Raw genomic sequence first — 16,500 nt, 5'->3', positions numbered from 1 at the left:
AACCTTTTATCAGACCAGCTGACCAGTAAGCTGACCTTTTGACCCCTTGGCCCCTTTGGACCGTGTGCCAATCCATTTTACAGACACCCATCTAGGACAGGTGCCTGTTGTTGCCTTGGTGTCCTTCAATTGAAGGACGGCTTCTCTTAGCGGCACGTCATCCCTCCTTGTCCTCTCACTCCACCTTCCTCCCCACTTTCATTCATTCCATTACCTCACGTCAGAGTTGATATGAAACACACTCTTCCCTCCCATAATTTAAGAGTTGCTTGTTTTGTTCTGGGATTCTTGAGGAAGGGTTGGGTGGGTTGCCACAAAATCCTAATAATACAGAGTAAAAGATAATTTTGTGAAAAATCATATACACACACTATCTACTCCTGTTGTTACCTGATAGTAGAGTTGATATCCGATGCAGCGGAGGACACGGTGCTCATCCCAGCCTCGCTCCGGAACGAGCTTTGTTTGGACCTCTGGGAGGCCAGGGAGCTCCTGGACTCGGACTTCCTCAGCTTGAGCCCGGACAGGATGGACCTCCGGAACAGCCCGCCTTTCCTCTTCCCCTTCAGCAGCTCGGCCTCGCTGTGTGCCGTCAGCACGAAACCCCCGCGAGACACGGCGGGGCTGCTGCCGCTGCTGCCCGTGCTGCACATGGAGACGCTGGTGGTCAAAGTGCCGGGGACGGGAGGAGGACCAGGGACCACCGCCCCGGTCCGGTCCAGCAGAGCTGTGCCGTTGCTGTGCTCCGAACCGGAGCGGAGAGAGTTTATGGAGGTACGGAGAGGGGAGCGGATGACGGCCGCCATGCCGTAGGGGACACTCTGGCGAACTCCGTAGCCGTGCCGCATCCCGCCAACCCACTGGCCTTGAAAGGTTCCTAAAGAAAAGGGAGCCAACTCTATCAACACCAATTCTCTATATACATTATGTTTAATTATTTTCTATGTAGTAGCCTAGGTCTGATCACATAACAGGATGTTAAGGTTAGTGCTGCATTCACTGGGTGACTAGAACCCAAACTTGTGCCACATTTCCACTGCATGGTGGTGGGAAGATGACCTTCCCATTGTTGATCCCGCCCAAGCAGCAGTGATTGGACCTATTTAAATTGTGGCAATTCAGAGGTCTGGTTCTATATTTTCTTTACTTTATATTGCGCTTACTCAGTGGATAGTTCAGAATATATGTGTGTGTTTTCTGAGGGCCAATAGGGGCTCAAATATTTGCACCTGAACCAAGTACCTTTTAAATGCATGGTTATGAAATAGTTCTTATTGACAACAGAGTATGGGTTTGAGAAACATCAGCCGTGTCAGACAGAGTGGTCCACTTCCTCCTTGTGATGTCGAATACAGTCGTATTTTTTAACAAATAATTTGTCAAAGTGATAAATTGAGTAGTTGTACTGTACACTGTGCATCCACTCCCATTCATTCCCAATGTGTGTCTCTGCACAACCCGCACTCACTGCTGCATAACAGTCCTTACATCCCCATGTTGCTGAAAAGTAGGCCATCTGAGTATGTGTGTTTCTGTCATTCTCTCTCTCTCGCTCTCTCTCTCACACACACACACACACACACTGAAACGGAAGTGTGTGTTCCAATAAGAGTGCAAGTGATCCATCCCGCTTGCCCGTACCTCTGATGTAACAGCACTCTGATTCATTCTGTTGCAAACGCACACTCGCTCCGAACCAAACTACACGGCCATATAAGGAGTGCAACCACGTTCTCCGTCTCTAGTGCAAACATTTCCCTGGTGGGCTCAAGTGTCAGTGAAGTGGGAAGCGCTGAATGAAGCCAATGTCGTGAGCCAATCGCATTCTTGCTTACGTTCTCAGACGCACTCACGCAGGCACAACAAGCACATTCACAGGCGCTGTTAGAAGGAAGAAAAAGAAACTTGAGAAGTGAGAAGCGTTGTTGTCTCTGAACCTGCCCTTGTCATTACGACAATATGCTGCCTCTTATCCTCCCCACACACACACACACACACACGCACGCGCACACACACACACACACACACACACACAAAAGTAAAGTCTGTGTCATAGACAGCTGGACAGCACATCTGGCCAGGCCTTTGTAATCATGTCAGCACACAGCTGTAGGACCATATGACAGACGGATCAAAGAACACACACACACATGCAAAGAAAAAACACCCGTGCAACAGCATGACAAGATTACCATTTCATTAAATGGCCGCCAGCGTGCGAGTGCAGGAGAGTGAGACAGAGGGCTACGAAGAAGAGAGACAGTCCTGAGCATCCAGAGACATCGCCTGTGGTTCTGTGAGACAGTGTCTCTGCTGACACGTGCAGAAAGAGGGACAATAAACAGTCTCTCTGCTACAGGTCACATATCTGAGAAAACAATTACTGAAAGGCTTATGCTATGCTAAGCTAACAGGCTGCTGGCTGTAGCTTCATATTGACTTATCAAGATTGGTATCAATCTTTTCATCTAGGCATATATTTCCAAAATGTTTGTTAAATTTACTATTAAACTATTTTGTGTATTGTAACTGCTAAAAATAACTGTAGGGCGGATTCTGCGGGAGAATGAGCTGTGTTAATATTCCGGGCGGTGATTCAAACATGTTTTCAGCGGGTGTTGGACTCCACCAGGGTTGTTCTTTGGCACTGATTGTGTTGGCGGTCTTCATGGCCCGGATATCAGGCCGGAGCCGGTGGGAGCCAAGTGTCCGGTAAAGGGACCTCAGAATGGCTCTTTTAAATTACATTACATTACATGTCTTTTAGCTGACGCTTTTATCCAAAGTGACTTACAATAAGTGCATTAAACCATGAGTCCAAACTCAGAACAACAAGAATCAAGCAAATACAATTTCTTCAATAACGTTAAACTACAGAATACTATCTGTAAGTGCCATTTAAGTGCTACTAAAGTGCTAAACAACAAAGTGCTATCGGTAAGGGACATTTAAGTGCTACTACGGCTCTACCCTCCCGATTCAAGGTATAGTCGAAAAAGATGTGTTTTTAGTTTGCGACGGAAGATGTAGAGACTTTCTGCTGTCCTGATGTCAATGGGGAGCTCGTTCCACCAATGAGGAGCCAGCACAGCAAACAGTCGTGATTTTGTTGAGTGGTTAGCTTGAAGTGAAGGAGCTACAAGCCGATTGGCAGAAGCCGAGCGAAGTGAACGAGCTGCACGGTTTGACCATGTCCTGGATGTAGACCGGACCCGATCTGTTCGCAGCACGGTACGCAAGTACCAATGTTTTGAAGCGGATGCGGGCGGCCACCGGTAACCAGTGAAGGTCGCGGAGGAGCGGAGTAGTGTGGGTAAATTTCGGGAGGTTGAAGACCAGTCGAGCAGCTGCATTCTGGATGAGCTGTAGAGGCCGAATGGCATTAGCAGGTAGACCTGCCAAGAGGGAGTTGCAATAGTCCAGCCGTGAGATGACCAGAGCCTGGACCAGAACCTGTGCCGCCTTCTGAATGAGAAGGGGTCGTATTCTCCTGATGTTGTACAGCATGTACCTACAGGAGCGTGTTATTGCGGTAATGTTGGCAGTCAGGGAGAGTTGACTGTCGAGCGTCACTCCGAGGTTCCTGGCAGTCGGAGTCGGAGCCAGCACTGAGTTGTTGAAGTTAATAGTTAGGTCGTGGGTGGGAGAGCCTTTTCCTGGAAGGAGGAGAAGTTCAGTCTTGTCCGGGTTAATTTTCAGGTGGTGAGCGGACATCCACTGAGAGATGTCGGTCAGACAGGCAGAGATTCGTGCTGCTATCTGTGTTTCGGATTGGGGAAACAAGAGGATTCTGCTCTTTGCAGACGATGTGGTTCCGGTTGCTTCATCCAGTGGTGATGTTCGCATCCAAGTCTGAGGTCCTGGTTCTCTGCAGGAAAGGGGTGGATTCCTCCCTCCAAGTGAAGAAGTATGTGGGTCTTGTGAGTCTTTGAGTAAAACTTCAGATGAATATTTGACTCACTACATGATACTTAAGTATAGTCCAACAACTTTAAACTATCTGTGCCTCACTTGTGAAGAACTGAATTAAACTACACACTAAAGTTGTAAAGCTACCTTTGTGTTGGTAAAAAGAAACAGGGGAATTAAGTGTTGATCTGCAGGAAATATATTGCGTTAACGTCAGTTGATTTTTTTATATGAATTGTTTTGTGACAAACTTAATGATAACACACTGCAAACTCTTTGGGCCAGGAAGGTGTTTCTAAAAGCTGAAGTCCAACTGAAGTCACGAGTCATTGGCATTAAATTCCAAGTCAGGTCTTTGTTTGATTTTTTCAAGTCGAGTCTGCAGTCAACGGCACCACAAACTACAGCCACCAAAAACCACATGAAGTTGAATGAACACCTTATTAAACAGTTTCGACAAAAGTAGAAACTTATAACCCTCATGACTTCCGGTATTTATCACAGAGCTGCTCGGTGTGACTATGAAACTGGCAATTTAAGAGTGTGAGTGAATAAATATTATTTATTTTTGACATTTTGCTGATTTCTAGGAAGCATATACCACCCTGGACCAGTAGTGAGTCAAATGTTCAGTGGGGCACTAGGCTGCTCTCTCAATGTGGGCCCGTCGCTCTCCGTGGTGCTGAAAGACACAGTCTGAGAGGCAGGCTGTTGGTGCTGATATTGCCTCTAACCCATATGCAGTTTGCGTGTGATATCAGTGCATTACACAAAAGCACGCAGATAAAATTAGCATCTACCAGACTGAGGAACTCACTCCCCTAAACAGTCTGGAAAAAAAAAACTGTACATTTTTGCACTTCAGCGCAGAAAAGCTTTGCAGATCAACTTATCCTCCTCTCATCACGAACCTGTCACAGTCGTATTGAAAAGGAAATCAACCTCTGTGTATGTAAAGGGCTCAACCCCGGGCCCTACAGTTGTGAGGAGAATCTGCTTCACAGCTCGCGTGCCAAAACGATTTCAGTGATTTCGCCTGGAGGCCCAACAGGAAGCACTCTCGGATCATATGGGCCTGTAACCGCGGGCACGAGGCAGCAGCACGGAAAGAGTTAACGCAGGGAGATCAAAGCTGCGGAAACATCACAGAGGCACAGCGATTTGATCACGCGCCAAACGCAAAGGCTGAATTCATAATTGTCTCTTTAACAAATGCGAGCGTCTGTTCTCTATTTCTAGGTTAAAAACCATCTGTCTCCTAGGGTCTGTATTTCATTCTCAGGATACAGCAGTCGAAGACACTTGTCAAAATCTGTGAATTCTGCCGGTTTGTTTGAACTGTAATATCCATCTCTGGGTTTCTATCCCTTCATTCGTTCTAGAGGAGACAAAGGAGCTCATGTACATTTATATTATCGCATTGTTGCCTCTGTTACTACTTTACACCTCAATATATTGATCTGTGAAGCACAGCAGCGAGAAAAAGAGAAAGTATGGAGCAAAAAAAACGGTCTGTGAGGGAGATGAAAATTGGTTGTTTTATGTATTATTAATGTATTTTTTTGTCACGTCAGCACTTGCATGTCGGAGTCTGTCTGTGTGTATGTGAGAGAAATGGGGGAGGCACCAAAGATTACAGAACACAAACGCAAGTCTTTATTATGTCTCGGATTGTTCCCATCCAATGCTCCAAGTAAAATTACAACAACGACACATTTGAATACCAATAATAATAAGCGATTGTATGACAATGTTCGCTCTGGGAAGGAGGCGAAAACGTCACTGTTTTTTAAAACTTTGTTTTGTTTTTGCACCTTCTCTTTCACTGAGAAAAAAAAGGCAATACCCTTCCCCCAATATCTTAAAACAATAGTAGTGGTACAAAAATGTGCAACCAATAACTAAAAAAGCATGATGAATTTCAGATGGATCCTTAATGTGCTTTCCCAAAACAAACAAAGAAGGGAGACTACCATCAGCAAAAAGCTCTTTTCTGAACCTCCTCCTCCGTACGTTTTAGAGATATTGCAGCACCAAGTGCTTCCAGGGCAAACTCCCTCATTAGTATGTCCAGTTAGTATTGCATCAGCAGCGATGGAGGGCAGACTTCCAAGATAGATCTTTAGAGTTTTCATGTTTCAGACCGCACCGCTAATCCTCACTACAAACATCAAACCACTCCCGTTACATAAGCCAAGGCCTGCAGTGGGGTTGTTGTGGTAGGAGAGGAGGTATTAGCAATGGCAAAAAAAAAGAAGCAGAATGCGAGTGACAATTGGAGTGCGTGTGTGGCACATTTTAAAAAAGCGACTCACAAATGCTGAGGAGGTGGATTTTTCTTTGACTTCATCATTTATGGGTGACGTGTCACTTTTCTTCCCGATCTGAACAGAACAAAGTCTTGTGCGTGTGTGTGTCGTTGAATGTGAATGCCGGGGGATTTATATTTTGTATCGCTTTTCTATGAAGTGATGCATGTTGTATTTCTTTAAGACGGAAAAAGAGAAAGAAACATAACCAATACGATCAGGTAAACGTGACAGCTGGGGAGGAAGGCAAAAGGCAAGACAGATGGTAACTAAAGACAGGTAGACATGACAACTGACAGACAACAAGCCATGCAGACGGGCGGATTTGAACAGACACACAGCAGACCGACGAGCCAAACTGTGGGAAAATCAGTGAACGCTAAAAGCAAGGGAAGTCAGTTCAAAGCTAAACCTCTGCCTGTGTAAATCACTGTGTGGGACCATTATCCGTTTAGGAGATTTCGCTTAGGCCCTTTTTCTGTCTGAGTCTTTCAGATTCCCATTTGAGGATTATTTATCTGCTGAAAAATGCACCCACGATAACATGGTGGCGGTTTGAAAATGTCCGCCCTTGTTTGTCATTCGTAACCGATTTAGTTTTGATGACCTCGTTGGATATTGTAGTTCAGTGTTATTTGTGAACTCAAATAACTACAAATGGGTTGTCTTCACCAAATCAAGCATACGTATGTATACAGAATGGAAAACATTTTTGACAACCCATTTTTCTAAAACATCAATAGTCCGAAAGGTGTCCCATTGGACCGTGAGCCCATTTGTCCGACTGCGCGTTATCTCATCGTTCAGAAGGCCCATTGCAACTACAAATAGAAGCACATGGCTAATTATTATGCAGAATGACTTCATCAGGCCTTCCAGATTGTATTTCCTACTGAGGAAAGCATGAGCTGCTACTCATTGACTTCTCTAGTTGGGTTGGTTAGGTTTAGGCATGAGGAGCGAGATTAGTTACGTTTGGGGTAAGAATATTAGGGTAAGCCGATCAGAGGCAGAGTAGGAAGGATGTTGGAGTTTGTTTACAGGATAACGGGTCAGACAAATGGGCTTTCGGACAATAGGACATTTTTCAGGACTATTGGGGTTTCGGAATAATGAGCCTTTGGAACAACGGCACCAAAAAAGGCCCGTCTCACATTGGGTGGCTGTAAAAAACAGACGCCACATTGGCCTCAACAGCAATTGGGGGGCCGAATCTATGATATGTTTGCCTTCTAAGACCACCAATCGTTCGGATGTTGTGGTTAAGACAGTCCTGTACTTTTGTTTTCTGCACTAACCAATGCGTTCATCAACATCCACACACTCAGCTGAACCATCCTTGGCGAATTAGGGAAAGGACATACTTTATCTACTTAGAGCTTGGGTGGATTTAAAGGCGCCCTGTGGAAATCAGGAAAGACAGCAAGACCTGCCAACATCCCTCCTTTAACAGCAGGGTGGAGATGTTCTGCCCTCTCTTTCCGATAAAGATTGCAGTAGAGGGCAACCTCGGCAACTGTGCAAACTACGAAGGGATCACACTCACTCACCCATACCAGGAAAAGTGCTTAACAGGATCATCCTGAACAGAATAAAGGAATTAGTCAGCATTCAGCTGCATAAAGCCCTCTGAGGCAAATTTGTCATTTGTGATATTGGGCTATACAAAATAAACTGAATTGAATTGAATTCAGCCACAGGAGCAGCACACAGGAGACAGGTCCTGTACTGACCAAATCCAAACTCTGTGTATCGTGATTGAGCAATGATGGAATACAGCTTTCTGATCTATATCCATGTAGTTAAGGAGACTTTGATGGCATCGATAGGAAGACTCTTGGGGAAATCTTTCAACAAAAACACGTATGAGGCAATGACCTCATAATGAACTCACAAATGCTTTTGAAGTGAGGACTGGGGTCAAGGACACCTTCCATCCCATTTTATATTCTAACTGTTAATTGACAACAATCTAAGACATTCGCAAAGCACAAGAGTTTGGACATAGCTGGACAAGCTGTACTTTGAAGATTACTTTGCGTTACTACCCCAAACATGAGAAGACCAGTATTTTGAGCAATTCATTCTTAAAATGGACTCAACAACCCCAGGAGAAAAAACAACATTCTAAATGTAAACACAATCAACGTCAGGGCAGTTACAATGCAGCCTAGTAACATGACAGATTTATATAGTATAGTATGATATAGTATATATCTTGAAATAGTCAAGAAATTAAATCTATTGATTTTGTGTACATTGATACAAATTGTCCGTTTTTGCCGGGTCGCTCAGGACTGAAAATGATGCCAATGGTACGTCAATTAGGATCCTTTGTCGTGGTGGACACACAAATTAAACACATCAATGTGACGAAGCAGCGGTCAGAGCTTGTGACGTAGGATTAAACAACAACAAACAACTCCTAGAGCAGGACAGAGGTGGAGGGGTCCAACAAACACAATTCAATTCAATTCAATTCAGTTTATTTTGTATAGCCCAATATCACAAATTACAAATTTGCCTCAGAGGGCTTTACAATCTGTACACATACAACATCCCTGTCCCAGGACCTCACACAGGACTACCCTAAACGGTACGTAGTTATTCTCAGGCCAACCATAGCGATTTTCTTAAGCATAATTTTGATTGAGTAACACAAAGTCCTCCGGGAAAAGAAATCATTCTGAGCTACAAGAAGAAAAAAATAGACAATTATTATTCATGTACACAAAACCAACAGATTATATTTTGTGACTATTTCACAAACTGTTGTGAGGTTTGTGTTGCTCAATGGCAGGTGGAGGCTAGGTGGAAAACTTGACAGTATCATTGACACGTGAGCATCAAAAGATGCTACCGTGTGAGCTAGAATTGGCAAAGCAAAGGCAGCCTTCCTGCAGTTGAAACTATTAGGCCCTTTAAAACCAATACCCAGTCAGTCGTCCTTTACGGAGACATAGACAGTCATCAGGACAGCCAGCTTTAATGTGTTTACATTACTCGAAATGAATGCTACGGCTGATAATAAACTTGTAGAAGATGCGAGGATGATACAATGATTGGAGATGAGAGAGGGTAAAAGAAGATGGCCGACTTAAAAATGGTCCTGGATACTTCGAATGGGAACACAACCCATCCGCTTGCGCGAATGAGTGGTCCAGAAAAACTCGTCTTAGTTACAGGATGATAGAATACACAGTGGCACTGAAGAGCATCCTCCCACACGCTCAACTGGGCTGCACATATCCCCTCTTTTCCATGCAGCCATCATCACGCTTCCAAACATCGCGTCCAACCATTACACAACCCAAAGGAAGCAGGTTCTTGACTTAATGTGGCCCACCTATCGTATCTTAGCGTATAATCATTTATGGAGTTGCTGGGTGTATTTACACGTGAGATTTATTATGTCAGTTTACGTAACATGGTCGGAGCTGGAATAATTGCAGCACTGATAGCGGCCTTTAGCAAGCTGGCAAGATTTGCTAATGTCGGACAATTATAACGTGGTGTGTTTAGCCAACAGCTGGGGGAGGTTCCAGGACGCCGCTGAGCTGTCATGAGCGTTGTTTAACCAAGCATCTGCGATTGGATGTGCCCCAATAAGAAGGCTGTTTTAGTTTTTCGGTGTGTGGTGGAGTCTTCATGGAGCAGGGGGACAGCTGGGTGAGCTTGTTGTGCTTTTGACACTGAGTGTGTTGCATTAGCTCGTCAGATACAACAACCACTGCTGCTGTAATCTCTATAGCTGTTGCCACCATCGTAAATTGTAATCTCTGCCTCTCCCTTTGTGACTCACTTCATTTCTCACTAAAATGATTACTGAAGCGCTCTTTTCATTTTTCTACTTCACTCTCTCTCTCTGTCTTTCTGTGTGTGTGTGTGTGTGTGTGTGTGTGTGTGTGTCTGTGCGTGGTTAGTAATCAGTCAGCTTAGCTCTTCATCTCAGTAAACACCATTAGCCAAACCAGCCAATCAGAACCCGGTAGAGCCGGCTGGGTGGCCAATAGCTGCGACGAACACTCAGTCCCTCGTGACGCGCTGACCTGCTGCATGTCGGTGAGCGTTGCTATGGAAACCCTACTGTACAGAGCGGCTCCATGGAAATGCAGCGGAGCGAGGGAGGAAAGTGAGAGGCGGGAGGAGAGGAGAGGAGAGAGGAATGTTGGCAAACGTAGGAGAGGAACCGAAAGCCAAACAGCAGAGAAAAGATAGAGTGTTTCCGAGAAACGTGGCATCAGGTGTAGTTGGAGGGGTGAGTGGGACTGGCAGTGGGAAATGGAGCTGGCTCTAAAGTGCACAGCGTGATCCAAAAGTATGTAGGCAGCAGAGCATCTTTGGATGTCTTGGCTCTTCACTCTTATTGCTTTGGACAAGACAGACTCCTGAGGTTTCAAAGATAGACTGTCAGCTTTCGGGCACAGTGCTATGTGCGCGAATGCAGGCGAATGACCATCACCTGCCGACACGATATTGTTGCTGAATGTGGGCAGTGCCAAGTGAGGTCAACCTAAGCGGCAACCTCCGGTTCTGCCGAGTAAAGCCAATGCAGAAGTGTCTTAAATATTGCATTCTCTCCACTGACCAGCAGGGGGCGACTCCTCCGGTTGTAAAAATATTCAGCAATTTTTTTAATTTGCCCTCATGACCAAAAGGTCTGCAGTGCACGAGGGTCCAATACCAATTTCCTCACTCAGAATTGCAGACTTTAAGAGGTGTCATATGCTGGTCATATGCTGCTGAAAGGGACCCTGAAGATTCATTAAACCAGGATGCTATGTTATAATATGCTAAGCTTTTAGTTATTCATTGATTATTCATGAATTTGACAACATGTGTACCAAGATACTGCTAAACATTTTTTGTATAAGACACATGACACTAGGCATTAGGCTAGGGATATTAATTATGTTATTCACATAAATAGAAATTAAATAGGAATAGAATGGACATTCCCATTCAAATCACTGTGGCTGGATGGCCAGAGAGGCGACCATTTTTATGTATGCCAATGCCATTGCAAGCTTGTAGCAGGCTAACTTCCATACAAACCAAACCAATCCGGTAAGGTAGTGACTAAAGAGAACAGTTGAGTAGTAACGATTAACAAAAGTAATGAACGAGAATAAATGAGAAAAATGTCACAACTTAATGCCATCAATGCTTCTCTTGTCAAAGTAGTGTGGAACAGCTGGCTAGTTAGCTAACTAGTGAACAGCTGGCTAGTTAGCTAACTAGTGAACAGCTAGCTAGTTAGCTGGCTTGCAAATTCCAACATGCTGCACTGGTGGAAGAAAATGAAACTGTGAAATTATTTATATTTTTTAAATTTGGGTGAAGGGAGGATACTGGGCTTTTGTGGGGCTCTTGCACTATCAACCTCCGGACTGAGGGCAGGTCTGTGGCAGTGTGGCTATATCTATCTTTTTTTTTTTTAAAGGATGACAAGCAGGAGATATCAAATGAAGTTCAGTGTTTTGCTAACTATAACCTGTGATAGAGTGACGGTGAAAACTATCAGCTCACTGCCATAAGATTCACACAGCTCTCCTTTACCTAATATTAAACAGGTTACTACGCCTACACAAGTCACGACTAGCTAGCGAGTGGCAACCGGATTGTGCTAACTTTAGCCGACTGTCTTTCAAAGCAAATTATGCCTGTGTTTCTCAAACGCATGTTATTTTCACATATTTTAAAAGGGGGGATTGATGCTCTAGTAAGAACTTCAGAAACACAGTAGCCTGAAACACAGTAGTCTGAAACTCCTGTAGCGTTGATGCGCAGGGTGCATGTGTATGTGCTGGTGTGAACCGAGTTCATGCTGAAACTTTTGAAACTAAATACCATGGGGAGAGGTATGATCTATGACATAATTAGATGACTATGTTTGACTCATAAAATAATCTTAACTACATACTATTAAAAAAGACAAAATAGGAATAAAGTCAAACGTAAAAAATTGCAGATATAAAAAATCTGGTTGGGCAAGACGCCTGTTTATTATTATTATGAATATTGTCATTTTGGCCTTATTTCTTATCTTACTTTCAAATTGTGTGCTGTTGTGCTCCGGCTTAATCAATCACCCTCTCTCTATTAGAAAAAATTCCACTTCATATATTTATACAAAGGATAACTGCATGCTGTTACAATAGGGACACGGTGTACTGCTTGAGCAAGATAAACACACATAAGTAGGCCAATCTCTGCTGCATTTACAGTATGTGGGCTCAAATACTTCACAGGGCCTCCAACACGTTCCTCTCTGGGTGGTTTTCTCGTCACTTTTTTTCCCCATCCATTTTGTCTTCATCTCACTCCTCCCTTGATTAGAGTGTATCTCTCATAGCAATCACGATAATCATCCATCCATCCAACCTGCCATCTCTCCATTATCCGTTGATCATTTCACTGATCCATCCATCCATCAATCTGTACATCTGTCCATCCATCTATCCCTCCCCACCTCCGTCTGCCCCATCTGTTTGGTTTTCTTCTCCTTTGTCCTGATTCAACCCCTTGAACCAGTCTGGTCTGCGGATTTTATCGAGCAGCTCAGGAGTGTGTGCGCGCGAGCGTGTGTGTGTGTGTGTGTTTGCGGTCTGCAAGTTGTGGAGTTATGTAACAAAGCTTTAAATGCATGTATGCTGCTGTCAGCTCTGTTACTAAACTCACACTGCCAGATTTCATGTGTGTGCATCTCTGCACGCACAACGTCTGTGTGTGTGTGTGTGTGTGTGTGTGTGTGTGTGTGTGTGAGAGTGCGATATCTCATTAACAGTGACTGACCTAAGTCTCTGTCTGAGAGACTCAAAGTGCATTGATTCAATGACAGGGCAAATGTGATGTTTTACAAATTGAAATTGTGAATCATACAACAAAAAACTATTATAATAGATATTCTAGCTTTTTTACTGTCGTAACATTAAAAGACAGTCATGGATACATTACATTATATTATAGTGTAATTTGGCAAAACTGAGATATTGCAAGTGTCACGATAGCAAAACAATTGTTTTTTTTTGTATTTGTAGTCATGCTAGCATCATGGCGCAATGCCGATCAGTTGAACCACTACAAAATATCTCAACAGCCACAAGATGGATTGGCACAAAACTTTGTACACATTATTCATGGTTCAAAGAAGACGACGCCTCATGACTTTGGCAATCCTGTGACTTTTCCTTCTTTTCCCATCATGAGGTTCACAATTGGGATTTTGAGTGAAATGCCACAACTGTTCGGTGAGTAAAGAGATTAATTGTCCCCAGAAGATGAATTGTTTCAACTCTGAGCCTTTGGCGTCTGATACCAAAGCACAGAGGCACACTTTAGCGGCTGTATGAGACGCATCAGGCTTTCAACTAACTCTTATGGAGAGCCATCTGTGACAGCATTAGAAGGTCGGAGACCCTGATGTATTACAAAAAAGTGGGTAAGTCAACCAAGGTTGGACGTTGGGGTGAACGGTTATCAAACACGGCTTTTCACCCAGGAGACTTCCGTTCATGTCCCGTGTGAAACCAGGTCACCGTTAACATCCTTTACTTTCGTTACAAACATTACTTTACATTATTTTAACTCAAACCCTGACTCTTTTCCGAAGCCTAACCAAGAAGTTTTGTTTATTTTGAAAAGACAATGGATTGGGGAGATGTACATTTTCCGTGAACACGGTGGTTCATTTTGAAAAGATACTATGCATGTCATGAGCAGAGGCTGACACACCTTCCCTGTCAAGTATTGTTCACAAAAATATAATTATGGTATTTTTTTTTTTAATTAGCTAACTAACAAATGTAAGCATTTTAACAATCTAAACTAAAATGGCAAACATCATAACAGCTGATTTAAGCATTTGGCCTCACAGAGCCATTAATGACTGGAGTGTGTGTGTGTGGGGGTGTTTGTGTGTGGGGGTGTGTGTGTGCATGCGTGTGTGTGTCTATGTGTGCGTGCGCGCGTGTGTCGACAAGGCACGGCTGAAGAAAGGATGACCCGAGATGACCTCTGGACAAACGCCTCCTATTGCACATCTGTCACATCTGTAACTTTCATCAACATGTCAATCATCCTCAAGTAACGAGTCATTTTCACAGATGACAATCGTCAGTCAATCCCAAATAACGCTCCCTGACAGGCGCTGGTTGGTTCACACAATCCTCACATACAGACACTCAAACCCACCCCCAAAACACCCAAGATGCATCTACCCCCTCCCCCTCTTACCTCCATCTGAGTACGTCTCTGTTCCATATCCGTCCTGCAGCCCGTTGTTCCAAGTTCCCTCGTACTTCCCGCTTGTCCCCGTGCTCTCCCGCACGCCGTAGCGTCCCTTAAAGCCGTGTGTCCACTCGCCTTTGTACACCCAGCGGCCCTTGTTCTCGACGCCCACGCCGTGTCTCTTGCCCTGAGCCCAGATGCCCTGGTAGGTGTTCCCGCTGGGCCAGGTGTAGACTCCCAGCAGCTCGAAGCCATGGGCCCAGGAACCGCAGTACTCGCCCTGGCCCTTGGGTCCCGTGCAGATCCCGTGGCCGTGCGCCTTACCCTCCTCCCACCCACCGCAGTATGACCCCCCATCGTCAAAGTTGAACCTGCCGCCAGTGGACATGCATGAAACAGGTCTTGGCAATTCCCCTGAAGCCTCGACAAAAAGAAGAAGAAGAAAAGAAAAAGAAAACGGAGGGGGGGTGGGGGCGGGAGAGAAGAAGGACAGATTGGTGATAGAACCAGTCCACGGAGAGGAGCTCGGAGGTTGGTGAGGTCAGGGGTGAGGAGGAGGTGGAGGAGGAGGAGAGAGTGGGTGGGAGAGAACTCCCACGCAATTCGAGCGCCGCCGCCGCCCCTTGTTTTCGGCTGGTTTCAGAGAAGAGGTGATGAGAATGGGGTGAGCAACAGAAACGGGGGCCCCTTCACGGGGGGTGCCAGGGGTGTTCCGGCGCGCTGGGAAAGGGCGACGCGGTTCACACCATCCTCTTGGTGGGATCCTTGTGGCATCGGCTAGCACTTCCCGGCTTCTCCGTGGCAGACACGGGTGAGAGAGGAGGAAAGTGGGCCCCGAGCTGCCATTATCCTCTCTCAGCAGGGGTTGAAACCATGAGGCAGCTCCACCGGCCGGGCCATCGGCCTGCGCGGCCTACGACAACTCTTCCTCCGGCCTTACAGCTCAGAACCCCCACACCTTCAGCTGCCTCCTACCCGACGATGCCTCCGCCTCTCTGGGGGTGGAGAGCCGAGAAGTCTCCCGGCTCTTCAAACCTCCGAGCCTCCAGCATAGAAGCCACCCTTCAAGGCTCTCTGATCAGTGCGATGCCCAAACTGGAGCTGTGACATGTTGTGTGATGAAGAGAGAAAGGAAAGGAGAGTTGTTGTTTTCTTTTTCTTTTTCTTCAAGCCCAGTTCCGGTGATCAGACCCCAAAAAAAAAAAGACCATTTAAAAGTCAGACTCTGTAGCTCACTTCAGGCTTCACCCTCCTCTTCTTATTCTCATCCTTTACACACACACACACACACTGCCTGGTCGCGCAGCGGAGGAACACACACATGCATAGAGAAAGAGAGAGGGAGAGACAGAGAAATGGAGAAAACACAGAAGGTAATCTGCTTGGCTGCCTTCTTCTTCTTCTTTTTGTGTTGTCGGTTCTGTGGTGCTGGAGAACAGCAATGCAGTCTCCTGCCTCATCCGCGCGCACGCACACACACACACGCACACACACTCTCTGACAGCAAGTGCGCACACACACACAGACAATGAAAATAAACAACTGAATTGATTAATTTCTCCTCCTCTATTTCCCCTCTCCCTCTCTCTTTCTCTCTCTCTCTCTCTCTCTCAGTCTGTCTGTAGGTCTTTAATCCACTGCGTCCATAAGTGGTTTATCCTCTGCGTGGTTTGCCTTCAGGTTGACCCGCTTGATGAAACACCATCCATCTATATGATCCTGTTAATGGTGTGTTCCGTCCTCTTCAGCATCTCCTGCTCTTCTGCATGTTTCCCTACGGAGCGCCGGCTGACGCACAGCCTGCCTTCCTGCCTGCTGTCTTGGTCTTACAATCTCCTCTCCTCCTACGGCTGGATCTCTCTCTCTCTCTCTCTCTCTCTCTCTCTCTCTCTCTCCTGATCTGTGTGTGTGTCTCTCTCTCTCTGCTCATTAAAGAGGACTGTTCCAATGCAGCCAACCAATCCCCCCTCCCCCCCCCCCCCTCTCTCCCCCTCCCCATCCTGCTCAATAGCACGCTCCCGCTCTTAAAGAGACACACACACTCTCGCTTCCT

General features: G+C 45.5%; 1 protein-coding gene across 2 annotated transcripts in view; it reads right to left on the bottom strand.

Moving 5' to 3' along the window:
- The window catches only part of jph3 (junctophilin 3), a 34,633-nt gene extending 19,795 nt beyond the window's left edge, over positions 1–14,838 (bottom strand). The window contains exons 1-2 of one of the 2 annotated variants that reach the window (XM_034535471.1): positions 14,454–14,838; positions 391–877 (exon numbers count right to left, since the gene is read on the bottom strand). In XM_034535471.1, the coding sequence (XP_034391362.1) occupies positions 391–877; positions 14,454–14,835 (869 nt within the window). In that variant the 5' untranslated portion in view covers positions 14,836–14,838. The remainder of the gene's footprint in view (positions 1–390; positions 878–14,453) is intronic. The other variant, XM_034535468.1, reaches the window with a different exon arrangement.
- Positions 14,839–16,500: the final 1,662 nt, after the last annotated feature.

Source organism: Cyclopterus lumpus, chromosome 6 (genome assembly GCF_009769545.1).
Source record: "Cyclopterus lumpus isolate fCycLum1 chromosome 6, fCycLum1.pri, whole genome shotgun sequence".
NCBI classification, from domain to species: Eukaryota; Metazoa; Chordata; class Actinopteri; order Perciformes; family Cyclopteridae; genus Cyclopterus; species Cyclopterus lumpus.
The sequence above is the reverse complement of the archived record's forward strand: the minus strand, read 5'-3'. Positions and strand labels throughout refer to the sequence as shown.